Source organism: Xiphophorus hellerii, chromosome 21 (genome assembly GCF_003331165.1).
Source record: "Xiphophorus hellerii strain 12219 chromosome 21, Xiphophorus_hellerii-4.1, whole genome shotgun sequence".
NCBI classification, from domain to species: Eukaryota; Metazoa; Chordata; class Actinopteri; order Cyprinodontiformes; family Poeciliidae; genus Xiphophorus; species Xiphophorus hellerii.
Window position 1 is genome coordinate 19,465,505 of NC_045692.1, and position 16,560 is coordinate 19,482,064.

Below are 16,560 nucleotides of genomic sequence, written 5' to 3' on the forward strand. Positions count from 1 at the left end.
GGAGATGGGAATGCGTAATCGATCCAAAAACCCAAACTCTGGTCTAAAAAGTGAACTCTGCAAATGTAGATGCCAATCGGACCGGAGATCGCTAAAAAAAATCAGGAAGCGGACTAAAACACAGGGCATTCTGGGTAAATATAACCAAAAAAACCCCCGCAAGAGTCTAGAGCTAGTGGGAGAAATGGCTGCGGGTCTTTTACCAAAGACAAAAGAGAAATTCCACAACTGATTTTTAACAGTTTTTAAGGCCATTATGAATGAAATTTAAAACTTACATCTCTATAGAAACATACTTCGTCCAGCCAACTGGCGATGAATTTGAACTTACTCATTATAAATGCAAAAAAAGCTAGAATGCTAGCAAGTGTTAGAAGTGAGCCACAGAAAGCAATGAAAATGTCTGCTTGTGACTCAACCTTTTGCCTGACAGTATGACGGACTATAGGGGCCACACTAAGAAAAGACAAAACAAAAAACTAAACACGAAAATTACAAGAAAAGTCATAAAAATACGAGAATAAAGTCATAATGTTACAAGAAGATGTGGAATATGAGAAGTTGTAATATTGGAAATAAAGTCACAATATTTTGAGACTAAATTCGTATTACTATAGTAAAGTCATAGAATTGGAAGAATTTGTATGAGAAAAAAGTCAAAATAATACAAGGAGTTGTAATAATTTGAGAATAAAGTCATAACATTGAGAATAAAGTCAACATAATGAGAATATAGTCATAATAGTAGGATAATGAAGTCAATATTTTGAGAAATTGTACAAGAATAAAGTCTTAACAATATGAGTATTAAGTTATATTATTTCGCGAATAAAGTTATAATACCTGTGAGACAGAAAAAAAAATAGAATATATGATCAAATAGCCTTGCCAAAATTAAATTTAAGAATTGTAATTAACCATTTAAAGCCCATGTTAATTTTATTTTTAATGTATGTAAGACATTTTACAGCCTTAATTTTTGGTGCATGAATTTCAGACTTATGGATCCGCGGACACCATGGGCGAGGGATTGAACAAGTTTTTCAATGGTGTAGATCGTTTGGCACATTTTGGTCTCTGATTGAACCGAATCTACCGGACTGTCAGGTGTGAAAGCCTCCTGAATGCTGCAGCTCAAGCACGGCCTCCGTGACAGGAACGCAGAGCGAGAGAAGAAGGGCTGGGAACGCAGGAGGGAGGAGTGCTTAACGAGACGAGACATGTAGATCTGCAGTGTAGAGTTAGAAGAGCGAGGGCTCATTCTGACACACAAAACGCTTCAAATACTGCTTCTTTTTGAGCGTCAGCACTCAGATCGAGAATTTTTGCATTAAAAGTTGGAGCTAATTTTACATCAGCGGCAACACGATCCCCCACCCTGCTGTTCTGCACTTAGCTACAATGATTTTCTGCCACATTTTTCAGCTCTGACTGTGGCTGTCAGGGGAGATCAGGGTTTCTATTAATGGACCAAAACCATAGCCGCATCAAAGTAGTGACTTTTACAGAAACAAGAAACAAAACCAGCCTCTGACTCTCTGTGCCAGCTCTAAAATAAACTATTACAAAAAAAGTCGATTATTTACAGAGATGTGCAGGTTTATGACGACAGCTTCGTAGTATTTTATGGTTTCTTACTTCCCCCTGTTGCTGTGAAAGCAATCAAACCTCACCACACTGGCCTTTAAACATCGGCAGTGTTTTGTTTTCTGTTTAAACAAAAATCACTCACACCACAGGTTTTCTAAAGAAAAGGAGGAGAATTTTTGTCCACTGAACCTTTTAATCATAACTTTTGGATCACTATTTGAAAGGTTTCTACTACAAACTACCAGACTTTTATTTTTTAATGTCCATTTATGTCAACGAGTTCATGGTGCCATGAAAGAAAAAAAGATTTCCGGTCACGTAGAAAAAAGAAAACAAAAACAAAACGTAAAAGCGCAGGTGCACAGGGTAAAAAGTTCATGCGGACTACAGGAGGGTTAAAACAATTACTTAGTATTTTCCCCCATGTTCTGATAATATTTGCACAATTTAGACATTTTTTTCTTTTATTTCAACAATTTTGATGTGTAAGATTAACCTATTGTAATATTGTATTTGTGTATTCTACGTAAACAGACGTGCAAAACTTGGAAACAAAGGTGTTTTCTCTTTTTCTGCAACAATGCTCCATATACTTAGAATACATACCTAAAACTGTGCAGTTTAATTGAACTAAAAACTTTTAGACATGTTCCAAGGTCAATAGAGAAAACATAATTACATGACTATTCCTGCTATAAATGTTTTATTGGTGTTTTTGTTTATTTTATTCCATTTTGTTAAGATGATTAGATTGATTTTCATGACTTACTTTGTTTTACACATTGTAATTTTGTATGTTTACTTAAAGCAGATCGCTCTTGAACATGAGACTTCACTTTTTTTAACAATTAAACATGCAAAGAAGAACTACAAAAGCCTTTCAGATTTTTGCATATCTGATAAGTGATTTAAAAACATTAAACTTTAAGTAACACAGTCAGGAAAGAAATTGTTAACACAACACGTGGGAAATCAACAGATTATTTGAGCAGCACAAAGTACAAGATAACACTTCCTGTTAAACATTAAGCGTGACAGTTACCAACACTCCCAACAAAGAGTCAAACCAGACCCAGTTCTCCCAGAGTTGTGTCATAATTGTGGGAAATTCAGATTGCAACGTCTTGGTTTCATGTTTCAGTCAGATGCGGTGATTCCACAACAAGGAAATCTCCCACATTGGGCTCATGAGAAAACAAAACTGTTTTGGTTGTTGTCCGGTAAGGAATGGATCGGTCACCATGTGCAAAAAAAAAAAAAAAAAACTGAAAAAAGAGAGAAAGACAGAAAGAAAGAAAAACACACGATCCCAGGACGAGGAAGGAAACTAAATTACAGGGAGTCCTTGGGGAGGACCACTGGAATGGACACACCCTCTGTAGCTGATATGTCGGGTTCTTGTTTGGATTGAAAATACCAATATAGCACCAAGACACAACTGGATGAACATTTGAGTAGATTATAAAGAAATGTGCTGGATCAACATTGAAAACACAACATTATGGTTCAGGTTTGCTCCAAAATTTTTCTTAAAATTAAAAGCAAAGATAAATTAATGCAGACATTCTCCAATGCAGGCAGCAATTTCTGTTCCCATAGATCAGAGTTTTTATTTACCTTAATTTGCTACCCATCCACCAGTAATAGCTTGAATTTAAAGCCAAATAAAGTATAATAAAATATATACATTAAAAAAAACAAGTAAATCAAATTTATCAACATTCTAAACAAGATTAAATTAAATTTTATAATAATAATAAAGTCAAAACTTTAGTATGTAAGAGAACCATTCAAAAATCCATATTAATACAAGTTTTTATTATTTTCCTAATACACTCACAACTGTATAATAACATATGATTCCATTGCAGGATTTCAGAAAATCAGTTTTTAAATGGAACATTTAAAAAACTTCTTTGTATATATTTGGTTCAATGACATCACAACATAGAGATGAAGCAAAATAACAAAAAGATCCTGGCAGACTTTATGAATTCAGTCACTAATGTAGAGATTTAGATCAAAAGTGACAAAAACAGAGATAAAACAGATTATTTTTCCATCCGATTTGTTTCTGCACATATTTTGCACCCTTAAAATAAGTAAATGTTATTTTCTGCTTGTATTATCTTATTTGATACATGATTTTCCACTCGTGATAGTACATAGAGTGTAAATGTAGATTAATTTACCTAAACAACTTATCTCTTTCACTGCAGATCAAGTAGATAATATTCCACTTAAAGACTGAATCAAAGTTAGCCGAAGTGTTTACAAACCAAAAATGAAGGAACGTCTTAGATGTGATGTATTTAATAATACCTTATATTATTAAATATATATTTTTTAACCATATGAAAGCTTTGCAGTTCAACAATCAGAGTTAAACAAGTGGAAAATTGTACTATTTATGGTGATTTAACCTAATTTTTCTTTCCTATGAGCAAGGCGTGAACAGCAACAGGTGGGGGAAGAGCCCTTACGTTATAGTTATACGGTAAATGCCTATACAGAGTACAAGTAAAATATCTGAAGTGTCAATTTTATAAAAAGAAAATTATAAACATTGAGCAAAAAAATATATAATCCAGAAAACAAACATTTTGAAATAAAGTCATTTGTTGCCTTCTGTGATGTCACCGCCATCATTTGCTAGTGGAATCTTGTTTATTGGGATATTTTTGATTAAAGAACCATTTCCAATAAAACTATTTGAAAAAACAGCTTTGACATATTGTTGCATATGTAACAGAGCAGGTTTAACTGATTTTACAGAAAATTCTGACCAGTAGCTTTAAGTACGCATTAAAATATAAAAGCCACGCTCAAACATGGTGCTTACAGGTCCAATATTGTAGACATTATCATACCACTACTGTAATGGGCTCCCTATGGAGACTTTAACTGTTTTTGTGGTATTAAATGGTGTGTTTAACGACCCTACAAAGAGCTGACTGGCAGGCTCATAATTTTGCTGACAACTAAAAGAAATATAACCACAACTACCAGGCAAAAAAAACCCTATAATATCCCTTCAACATGTCTGGTGGATATATATATATATATATATATATATATATATATATATATATATATATATATATATATATATATTTGAAAACAAGAGTAGCGTTTGCTGTAAAATCAAATGGGCCTCGTTATTATCCGTGGTGAGAGTGGGAGCAGTTTTAAACCAACCCAGTTCAATGACTTAAAAAAAAAAAGTAGACACACCCCATGTTTAAACGGAGAACATTTGATCAAAATCACAAAAACTAAAACGTCCGACGGTCACAAATGCACCATCTTTAGAATTTTTATTAAAACTTGAAGCTTTTCGGGCTGAATTTGATCCCGAGAGTAGTTTCTGTATCCGCATTTCCTGTCCCAACAACCTCACAAACCGCGGAGAGAACGGGATAAAAGTGTCGGCCTGCTAACATAAATGAAAATAAAAATAAACTTTCTCACCTGGACATAATTGTTTTCGCAGTAGTCGGCTACTCTCGTCAGGTTTTGGTAACTCTCCACCAGCGCTCTCTTCCCGGCCGGAATCTCTTCGTCCAACAACATTTGTAGCTCTGCCATCTTACATCTCTCCCTGCAGAGCCTCCCTTCCTCTCTCTGCCTTCCCTCTGATTGAAACAGCCACCAGCCTGCAGCTCTGACTCGGGGAAAAAAGAAAAAGAAGCCCTCCTCCTCCTCCGCCTAGTATTGTGGGATTCCTGGCCCCGATTTGGCGTGAACTCAATTCGAAGATCGTCTGTGTTGAGAAAGAGGCGTCACTCAGATGTGGATTAACGCCATCAAGCGTTCCATTCAGGTTCCATTATCGCTTTGGCAACTGAGTTTCTTATCAGAAACTGTTTCTTCAAAATTTGTTTTGTTTTTCAGATTTTTAAAACTAAAACTCTTCATTGTGATCAAGTACAAATAATTCAAATTTGGTCACCTTTTCATATTCAAAATAATAAAAGCGCACTATTAGTGGCCAATGAAAGGGAAAAAAATTCAGTCACGTCACTACCTGTGTAGGGTGAAGTGTTTTCATGCTCGCCAATTGCAGTACTAATATAAAATTTTAAAAAGCCTTCTCATCCAAACTTCAGAACTTGTTATATATGTTTTTATTCTACATTTAGTGTAGTGAAAGAAACTGAGATAAGGAATGAGCGCCCCCTGCAGTCACAGTACAGTACGGCTTTGTAAATTAGGTGCCTATTCAGAAATATAAATAAAAATGACAACATAAACAAAAGTTTTCCCATTCCCAATGATTTTGTGACACTCTACCCTATATATCACTATAGAGGCAAAAAATTAAAAATTTATCAAACAAATAGAATCACACTAACTTTCCAAATCAAGCATTACGATCATAATTAAAATATTCATAATGTTTTTCTTAATCTTCAATACACATGCACATTATGTACATTGTTTGAAAAAGTACTGACTGAGTTGCAAATTCCTTGTTTTGAGTCTGATATTAGACTTAGACTTAGACTTAGACTTGTACTTTATTGATCCTTTGGGAAGACTCCCTCAGGAAATTGAAGTTGCCAGCAGCTCCCAGGCAAAACACAAAGTTAACACACAGTAAGCAAAAGTGCAAAAGAATACAAAATACAAATTAAATACTAAGGTACACACCAAATGTGAGTAACCAAAACCTTAAATTATGCAAGAAAAACCTTAAATTATGCAAGAAACAAGGAATAAGAATATAGAATATAAGAATATAAGTAAATATAAATACAACACAAAAAAAAAATATAAGAATTTGACGGATAGATTGACCAGTGATATCGTATTGCACTATGTGGTTTGACCTGATAAGTATGGAGAAAAATACAAGGGGTCACTACTCCTATTATTATTCACATTTATTATTATTGTTATTATTATTGAAAAATAATAGTAATAATAATAATAAACATGTTATTAATAATAATTATATAATAAAATAAAAGTTACTATTATTCATTTTATTTTGGACAACCACAGTTCTGTGTTGTAAAGAATAAAACAAAACATTATTAAATGAAATATAAAGACATTTAAAGATAAGTCAATATATTTCAAAGATAGAATTTTTTAAACATGCTCTTCTATAAAACATGTACATATAACGTTTGATTACTTTTTTACATCAGTGTCAGTATTTTGCTCGTCAAATTATTACATTTCACTACCTTTTAGAAAGTCTCTAAAACAGACAGAGTGAGAATTCCAACTTTTCTTTCGAGGTCACCTATCACGGTTCGAGCTGGGAAAAATGGAATGCCTTACAGAGCATGCTGGGATGTGTAGTTCCAAGCTAGTATGCATTAGCAAAAGAGACATTTACACGGGGGAAAAAACACTTTTTAAAAATTCTGAACCATTTTTTTATTACACCGAATAATTAACTTTTATATCCGTTAAGTCCGCTCACTGAAACCTTTAAACTACCTTTTTAGGAGCCCGTTTTCGGGCGAAACCTGAGAGTTATGGTGTTTGTAGGACTTACCGTTGGAAGAAAACTGCAGCTCCCATGATGCACTCCGGCTTAGCTTTATCTGCTGTTCATGGCGTCTATCTTAGGGCTAAGGACAAGTTGCGTTCTGACGGCTGGATAAACATTAAGTTGAAAGGTGCGTGGTGTCTTTTTAGAGTTTTTACTTTTAACGTTTTCACGCCATTTTAGAATTTAGCGTCAAGAAGTGGCGCAACTGACGCTGCGCCGCGGAAGAGTTGCTGTGTCCTACATACTCAGCTGGTCGAATCCTCTTACTGTCGGTCAAAGCATGGGCTGCTAACTCACAGATCTGTGTTTGTTTTGTGTTTGTTGCTTTCTGTAAGGCAGGTTCCCCTGCTAGCTGTCGCCGACTGGCACCAACATGGAGGTGGAGAGCGTCAGCGCGGAGGAACAGAAAGGTCTGACCCAGAAAAGGTTCGGAGCCGCGGTGAAAGTTATCAAGAGTTTACCCCCGAACGGTGAGTAAAGACCACCAGCGACTTCCGCTGCCAGTTTGACCAGTTCAGAAGGACTTTAAGTCAGAACTGGTCATGTAGAGCGACTCTTAAGCTGACTTTCGAGTTAGTGGTGAAATAAAGGGCTATTTCCTCAAATTTCACAGAAAATTAGCTCCAGAACGAACATATTGACTAACGTGAATATATTTTACACTATATACCAACCCATGGTAGCGTATTATTGTGAGGCACCTTTGCTGTTTATTTATTAATCAAATAAAAACCTGTGCAATTCAGTTTGTTTATATAGTAACAATATACAACACCTCAAGGCGCTCTACAAAAATGTGAGTTCAGTCTACATACATTCAAACTCTGCCATCAGAACAAGAACTTTTTTTATTCACATTTAGAAATTAGTGATGTAAAACAAGCTCACATTTCTTGCTGAATAGCTTTGTAGAAGTTAGTTTTGTCTTATTTCTACCAAATTTTATTTAGGAGTAGTGGGGTAAAGGGATTTGAATAAAAATGCCTGCCACACTTTGCAGTTTTCTATTTGCAAACCACAAGTCTGATTTTTATTTTTTATTTTCCAGTTAATTAAGAGCATTAAATGAAAAACATTTGAGATGTTTTAATCTGAGGAAAGATTTTTAAAATCATTGTTTGTGAATTCATAAATGGTTGTAAAAATAAATTCAGTTTTGTTTCTATTTTATTGAGTATAATTTAAAATTTCAGGATCACAATGCCCTTGTTTATATATGTCAATTTTGGTCTTTTTTATGGGATTGGACACTCCAAATCCCAGCAGACTTTGCATAAAGGAAGAAAATAAAATAAAGTTTTTGCATTTTGCACTGTGCATAGAACTTTCTGAAATCCTCTCATCAACCTCTTTCAATTTGTTGTTGCCAATACTGACCAAAAGTTCAAACTCATTGCCAAAAACTTACAGTTCAAATAAAATCACAAAAACCTGCATTAGATGGAGTTCTGACTTTTGTTTTCTCCAGGATTAAATCAGCCAACATTTCTTACTAAATCTATAAAACACAGAATCAACAGGGCAAAGTGCAACACCTGCTATCTACAGCAGGGATGTCCAAAGTGTGGCCTGAAGGCCGTTTGCGGCCCTCTTGATGATTTTGATTGTCCCCTCGCTCCACAATTCAAGAATGGAGAGAATTTACAATTAATTTAAGATTTTTACTAATAAAATCTTAGTTGTATTTATTTCTGCTTTCTCTGATTACACTTTGTTGCCAAGTGTAACAAAAATAAATAACAAACCTCATAGTTTTGGAAAATAATACAACAACTGTGCAAGACCCTGTTTATATTTAGCATCACAATGATTTATGGATTTCTTTTCTATAAAAATTAAGCTACTTTATTTTATTAAAATGTTGTCTATTTGGTATTTTATTAAAGCAATAAAGACAACAAATGTCTTCGGAAATAAATCTTTTCAGTTTTAATAAAAAAATAAATTAGGGATGCACAATATGAAAATTTTATTTGGTATCGATGTTGTTGTTATGGCCGATAACCGATATTTATGGATATTAAATGTATTTTTCTGCTGTTTGACGCTTTTGGGGGAAAAAACGACCAGAAACAGACGGCAACAAAATGGAAATAAATATCGGTTGTTAATATCGGCCCAGTTTTATTTATCGGACCGATACAATCCGCTAAAAAATTGACTAATGTCGGCCGATACTGATTTTAGTGCCGATATATTGCGCGTCCATAAAATAAATAAATGAAACATGTTGCTTTTGAGGTTCCTAACTTGAAAATGTCAGAGTTTGGACGCCACTGATCTGCAGGATTCTCTGATTGGCAGATTTATTGTCGTAAAAAGCAGCCTGGTAAGAAATAAATTTAAAAAATCAGTGGAAACTGCTTGGAAAACTGAAGATTTTGCTCTTTTTGAATCTACTTATTGCGTCATATTCCATTTTGTCTCGATTACATCCTTAAAAGCGGTGCTCCTGAATCAGTTGCTAACTCCAGCCTGGTGTCAGGTGAGCCTCAGCAGCTTGAGTGATTTAATTAATCCACTTTGGCAGCAGACCTGCAGCACAGACCGGCCTTTCCTTTACTGCCTCCAGTCCAGCTCTGTTCACATTACCATCCGTTAGAAACAGAGTTTACATAAACTTGTTCTTTTGTTTTTCAGGTCCCTTTCAGCCGTCAAACGACATGATGCTAAAGTTCTACAGTTACTACAAACAGGCCACTATCGGGCCGTGTAATATTCCCCGACCCGGCTTCTGGGACGTGGTTGGCAAAGCAAAATGGTTTGTAGATTTTTTTATTTTTTTTATTTTACTAAAATAAAAACTCTTTTATTTGAGCTTTTCATGTAAAACACGACTCTAGTTGGAGATTCTTCTGCGTGTTTTCTCAAGCTGCGCTCTCTGGACTCCGTTTGGAATGTGACCTTTGACCCACAAAGCACGACACTGCAAAAACACAAAATCTTACCAACATCTTTTTGTCTAGTTCCTATTGCAAATATCTTATTACACTTGAAATAAGATAAAACAAACTTAAAAGTAATTTAGGAGCTTGTTTTAAATTAAAAACTCCTTAATTTTGGCAGATTATTTTACTTGTAATGAGACATTTTCCCATGTTATAAGTGAAGTAGTACTTTTTCTTCAATATTAAGGATTTATTGACTTAAAAAAGCTCCTATTACCTGCTGAAAAGTTACTTGTAAGTTAGTTTTGTCTTATTTTAAACGTACTAAGACAGTGTTTTTAAAAGTGGGGGCTGCAAAAGTTAGAGGGAAAATGGAGGGGGAAAAAATCAATACCATAAATGTTGTGATCTTAAATGTATCTGTTCTAAAGTCATGCTTTAAAGAATAAATAAAATACAATGAAAATTATTAATTTAAATGTTATTTTTGATGCTCATTTCTGCATGGCTGCCAGTCAAATTCATGAAGCTCCTCAAACTAACAGAAAGCAAGAAGATGAAAAGAGCCGTCCAGCAGCCCTGCAGGACTCTGCTGCTAAAAATAACATAAGAACTGTGGGAATAAAACTTAATTTGATGTTATTTAATATTAAAAAATACATATTTTCTTATCAAAGGAGGGGATTGTGGTGAAACATGAATCATCTGGTAATAAAGTCATAATATTTTAATACACATTTCCTCCACAAAACTCATTGCCATCTAAAAATCAGGAAGCATGAAGCAGAATTTATGCTAAATGTATGTAATAATTACTAAATAGTGAATACAAACGTAATGAAAGTTGATGTTTCTTCCAAAGGTTAATGCTTTTGTGGCGGCCATTGCATGGAAAAGTTTGGGAAATCCTGTGCCAAGATATTTGCACTAGAAACTAGACCAATAAAAATGTAGTAAGATTTTGTGTTTTTGCAGTGGACGTTTTCTCTCTTTGCTTAAAAATGTCGTAAATCATAGTAACTCACTCAACCTTTGACCCACAGATTGCAGGGAACACACTGACCTTAAATAAACTTGGTGTGTTTAAAAAGAAGAAAACAAGCGCAACTTTGGCAAAGAATATTTATTTTTAATTAATATTTCTGTCGAAATTTTGAAAAATCCACCTTTTAGATGTCGAGGAATTTAAAAAAAAAAAGACACCTTTCTGTTTCTTAATCTTGATACATTTTTCATGGACACAAACGTGGATTTGTTGAAAAATTCTCACTTTAATTCTGAATAGAATAACAATTATTTGCAAAACTGATGATGTTTGAAAGCTATTTAATCCAACATTGGATTATTTGTTCAGTTTTTTCACTCGTTCACATTTGTGAAACAGGGATGCGTGGAATTCTCTTGGAGAAATGTCTGAAGAAGAAGCGATGGCGGCCTACGTCGACCAAATGAAGCTGGTTGGTTTCCTTAACTTTCAAATTTATATTACTGCAAAACTTAGTGGGCATACATCAAGTTTTAAAAACTTTTTATGACAGTTATTTTTAGTTAGCAGCTAGCTTCAGTTTGAGTTAGGAAATTTATGATTGAAATAGTGATCTGTCAAATAAAGAGGAGGAACTTAAAATGGCGTTTGAGGTGTTTTAGAGACCCAGCAAAACAGCACCCTGTGGAGGGATTTAAAAGCACTCTGTTGTGTGCCTAGTCCATCTGTAATTCACTTTTGAGAAAATACATCTCAGAAAAAATGAAGAGTCCACCTCTCTGTGAGATTTTTGACGGGTTTCGTGCCTTTAGTAAAGCGCAAATCCACCAGTGGATGGGAATATTCGCTACCTCAAAACCTTTTCCAACAAATGTGTTTCCATCAACTCCTTTTTGTTGTAAAAGTCAAAAAACATCTAGAGAGCATAGGTTGTTTTTTTTTCCGAAACAGAAGTTATTTGGAACTTTATCATTTCCATCTACCTTTTCTAATATGGTACTTCAAAATCCCTATAAACAAGTTGATGGGAACGCGGCTAGTGATGATCCTGAAGATTCGTCTCTTCCTACATTTTAAGAGAAACTCCAAATGCTTTCTTGGCTCCAAAATATATTTGTCTTTAAATCTTGAAATACATGTAGTTAATTTTTTTCTGGTTTTGTAACAAACAATAATTTGGCTTCAACCCACAGATCCTGGAGGGAATGCCGATGACCGACGAGGTGGAGGAGCTGCTTCGCGTCCTCGGACCGTTCTATGAGCTGATTGACGAGAAGAAAAAAATCACGCAGATATCGGACCTGAGCACAGGTGCGTTCTTTTTTTTTTCATGGAGTCAGAAACGGGCAGACGAAACTTAACTGTTTACAATTTGCCTCTGATCTGCTCAGCCCGCTTAACCAAGTTTGCTAGGCAACTGGAAGGCAAGTATGCAACTATGTACATGATGTAGAGTAGAATCTGTGTGCTATTTTAGCTAGTATGCTTTTAGTGTTTGATAGCAACGCTGTTATATATATATATATGCTGTATATATATATATATATTAAAGAGTAGATTTGCACAGAGGTTCCCAAACCTTTTCCTACTATGGAGCCCTAAATAGAATTACCTTCTGGCTAATGCATTTCTTTACATACTTTACAAAATATGTAAAATACATATTATTTTACATATTGTGGTAATTTTTTATTCATTGTATAATAATTATTACATTCATTTAGCATAAATTTAGCTTCTGATTTTAGTTGGACATTAGTTCTTATAGTTTTTATTTTGGTAAATTTTAATTTTTTTTATATATTTTTTTCAAAAACTTGTCAATTCTGTGCTTGCTATGCTAGCTTAATGTGCAAAGCATAAACTTACATTAGACTGGCAGCCAATCAGGAAGATGAGCGTGGCAAATAGCATTTCAATAAATTATATTTTGTAATGATTAAAAAATAGCAGAGATTTTATGATAAAAAACATTGGCTAAAAATTTATGAAATTTTTATTTTTGCATATTTTCTCATCATGCATCTTAGCGCCCCCTGGAGGACAGGAGGCCCCCACTTTGAGAAACAGTTGTAACGTCACCTTCCTAAAATAATGGCCTAAGTTATTTTTTTCCAAATGTTTTTTGTGTGTGTGTTGTTTTTGCCTAAAACATCTTTTGGAAAGAAAGAGTTTTTTTTGTTTGTTGTATATTTTTTTTCCATTTTTGTCAAAATCATTCAGTAGCAAATAATTTTTTTTTTTAATGAACTTGGCTGTAATTTAATTTAGAACTCATATGTTTTATAATAATGGTTGAAAAATAGGTTCAATGTGATTTAAAAAAATATATAAAAGTTTTATGAATTAAAAAACCTACATATTTTTGCATTTTTTTCTGTTCAGGATTTGGAACAATGCTGAACTCGATGGAATCAAAAAGTGTCGCGAAAAGCATCATCAGAAACATGGAGAAGAACGGTACTCTGGAGACCCGGCCTGCTAGGCTCGGACCAAATGAAGAAGTGGAACAGGAAGAGGATGAAGATAAAGGAGACACAATGGAGATCAGAAAGGGTAACACAGATGTCTGCTTTTTTTTAGATGAAGAGTATTTCCTGGTGGCTCACTGTGTTTTTTTTCCTATAGCAACTCAACCCAAGAAGAAGAGTTCCACCAGGAGACACAAAGCGTCGCTCCAGAATGGGAAGCTGTCCAACGGCGGCTCCCACCTGGCCAATGGCAGCCATCAGAGAGCCGACGGCGAGCACGATGCCTCCGCCAGGGAGCCTCTGACAAACGGACACCACGCAGGTAGGAGGAGCCAAAATGTCCGCCATGTTGGATATGCCATCCATCAATTCATCCGTTCGTCCACCCATCCATCCATCCTTCTGTCCATCCATTAATAAATCAATAGATTTAATCAGTTAGTGTTTATCAATAAAGGCCTGATCAACCTGGCCTGGTTCTGTTTAACCTGAATCTCCAGCTGAACTAAAATGTCCTCCATGTTCCAGACACCAGAACCAGCCAGGTGACCAGCGACTCTGACAGCGAAGTCTACTGTGACTCTGTGGACCAGTTCGGCCAGGAAGAGGCCAGTCCAAACACCAGAACCGGACTCTGGGTCAGACTTCCTGGGGTACTGACTGAAGGTTTTTGTTTGCTGCAGAACTCTGAGCAGAACCGCTCTCTGGACGAGCTGGAGGAAGAGGACAGCCACTTCCAGGAGGAAGATCAGGATCCGCCGCAGGCCGCGAGGCGCAGAGGGGAAGAGACGGAGACGGGAGGGGCGGCGTCTCTGAGGCTGGACAGATGGGGACGGGGAGAGGACGGACCAGCAGGACATTCAGGTACAGTTAGAACTCCAGTTAGACGGAGCTTAGTGGGCCCAGCAGAACCGGGACCAACACACTGGGAGGGGGGTTAAATACATCCAACTGTTCATCCACCTCTTCATCCATCCATTCAAAACATTTTGGGAAAATTCTAAGACAGATAGAAATGTATGAAAATGAAATGTCAAGATGAAACTTCATCTCCATTTACTTTTCAAACTTTGTTTATTTTCAAAATGAAAATTTGGTGTTTGGTTCCTATAACTTTGTGTCGTTAATAAAGGGTGAAAACCTACAAAAAGTCTGTCGCTAACGACAACCGTTTTCTGTTTCCAAGGCTACAGGTCCCTCGGTCCGGGATCCCAGCTGCACTGCAGTGGGGACGGAACGGAACCGACCGGACCGGTACTGCCCAGAGCCAGCCTTGATGAGCAGATCGTGGTGGCGCTGGCCCGGGTTCAGGAAGACATCCAGAGCGTTCTGGAGAGGATGAGAACCGTGGAGGCTCTAACCGCCAACCTGGTCAGATCAGGACGAACGGATGAACGGACGGATGGACGGACGAATGTGAAATTAAAGTTCGTCTGTCTCCCTTTTTGTGGTGTTTTCAGGCTAGATCAGTGACTCTGCCTTCCTACGGATCGCCTCTGGGCAACAAGAGGAATCGGGTAGCAAGTCTCTACCACATATTGCTGTTCTTGTTTCTTTATTTATTTTTATTTTTTATAAACATGTGTGTCTTTCACCTAGAATCCATCATGGTGGCCTTTCGACATTTCACCAACCAGTCTGGCCTTCGCCGTTATCTGGCCGTTTGTGGTTCAGTGGCTCATCCGTCTGTACTTCCAGAAAAGAAGAAGGTAATATATCTTCATTTTTAAAAAGGAATGTTTTTTTTCCTCTTGTGAATGTCTAGTTTGATATATTTACTGTTTTGTTTTCATCTAAACAGACGTATCAACTGATGCAGTTTATGGCAAGACGGTAACGAATCCCTACACTGTTGGGCTGCAGCTTCTTTCGTCCTAATTAAAGTAATTTGCTTTTGCACTTCGAAGAAGGAACCTTGGAGCAAAGAAAGAGAAGAGTCTGGATTTTGGGCAAAACACGAATGTTTCTGATTTATAAGAACGGTTGTGAACTACTGTAGCTTCTCGATTATTTCCCTAACTTTGGCTCCGTTGCACAAATTTTCCACAATTTTCTTAGTTGTCCAGGAGATGCTGCTATATTAAGATGTGATTAAAACTGTAGAAAACATATAATGAATGTAAAACTGTTGAGATGTGAGTCTTTCCTGGTAATATTTATTGCTGTTAATGAGTTTCAGACGTAAAAATCGAATAATTTTGTTGTAGATTGCTTCATATCAGGATGTGCTTTATGTCAGGTTGGTCCAAGTTTTCACTTTCATTCTCTAGGAAAAAGTGCCTCGTCATCAAAATGTAGAGGGCATTACGTTCAGTTCTTCCAGGTTTGGACCAAATTACAGCTAAACATGAGAATATTTCACTCAAATTGCTAATTATTTAACAAAAAAATCCAACAGAAAACATTGTTTTTGTTTGATTTCTTGCATAATTTTGATCTCCTGTTTGCAAAGCAGTGACTTCTGTACAAATTATTTACAGTAGCTGTACAGTTCAGACCTAAATGCAATATTTTAATTGCATCTGTGTATTAATTGTAGATTAATATGTAATATTTACAAAGATTGGCGTGCTAATTAAAGCTGTCCTTTTCAGAGAAAACCAGTTTTAATAATAATAAAATGGTTTACCTTTCTATCAAAATGTACTACAGACTTTTTCACCCTTTCTGCCTGTGCAGAGTGGTGTGTGCATGTGATAAACGCAGCTTGAATTAAAGTTTTGACCAAATATTTTGAGTGTCTGCAGGTTATTTTAATAAAATAACAATTAATAATTTTTAAAAATGGTTTTATACTTGAATTGACCCGATAAATACTCAGATTTTCACCCAAAAATGTCCTATATGGTAGAAAAAAAATTCTAATATGATTCTACCCTCATTTGGATGTGATAAAAATCTGTTATTACAACTTTTACTTTATTTTCTCCCAATTTTAAGCCAGAAAATTCATCTTTGGTTACAGAAAATTTCATTTTAAAAAACACCAGCTGTGTTTTGGGAGCCTCAGTCGACTAAAACCATTAAATTAGCCATTCCAAGTAAAGCTTTTTAAAGTATTTTTTGTCCTAATTGATATTAATTTATTAAGAAACTTTGATTCAGTGATTTTTGTTG

General features: G+C 35.6%; 2 protein-coding genes across 15 annotated transcripts in view; one reads left to right on the plus strand and one right to left on the minus strand.

Moving 5' to 3' along the window:
* Positions 1–5,287, minus strand: part of abi1a (abl-interactor 1a) — a 56,252-nt gene extending 50,965 nt beyond the window's left edge. For 3 of the 13 annotated variants that reach the window (XM_032551708.1, XM_032551707.1, XM_032551706.1), the window contains exon 1: positions 5,062–5,285. In XM_032551708.1, the coding sequence (XP_032407599.1) occupies positions 5,062–5,178 (117 nt within the window). In that variant the 5' untranslated portion in view covers positions 5,179–5,285. Of the gene's footprint in view, positions 1–5,061 lie in introns of all 13 variants that reach the window. The other 10 variants (XM_032551709.1, XM_032551714.1, XM_032551712.1 and 7 more) reach the window with 7 other exon arrangements.
* Positions 5,288–7,091: 1,804 nt separating this feature from the next.
* On the plus strand, positions 7,092–16,174 carry acbd5a (acyl-CoA binding domain containing 5a). 2 transcript variants are annotated; one of them, XM_032551717.1, is made up of 13 exons: positions 7,092–7,226; positions 7,439–7,569; positions 9,740–9,860; positions 11,372–11,444; positions 12,166–12,283; positions 13,358–13,528; positions 13,601–13,765; positions 13,972–14,051; positions 14,127–14,307; positions 14,630–14,814; positions 14,904–14,960; positions 15,043–15,152; positions 15,245–16,174. In XM_032551717.1, exons 2-13 carry the CDS (start codon positions 7,473–7,475, stop codon positions 15,255–15,257), a joined length of 1,371 nt encoding a protein of 456 aa, XP_032407608.1. In that variant the 5' UTR covers positions 7,092–7,226; positions 7,439–7,472; the 3' UTR covers positions 15,258–16,174. The 2 variants fall into 2 exon arrangements, with proteins under 2 accessions (XP_032407608.1, XP_032407609.1); XM_032551718.1 differs by having other exon boundaries at positions 7,097–7,226; positions 7,435–7,569.
* Positions 16,175–16,560: the final 386 nt, after the last annotated feature.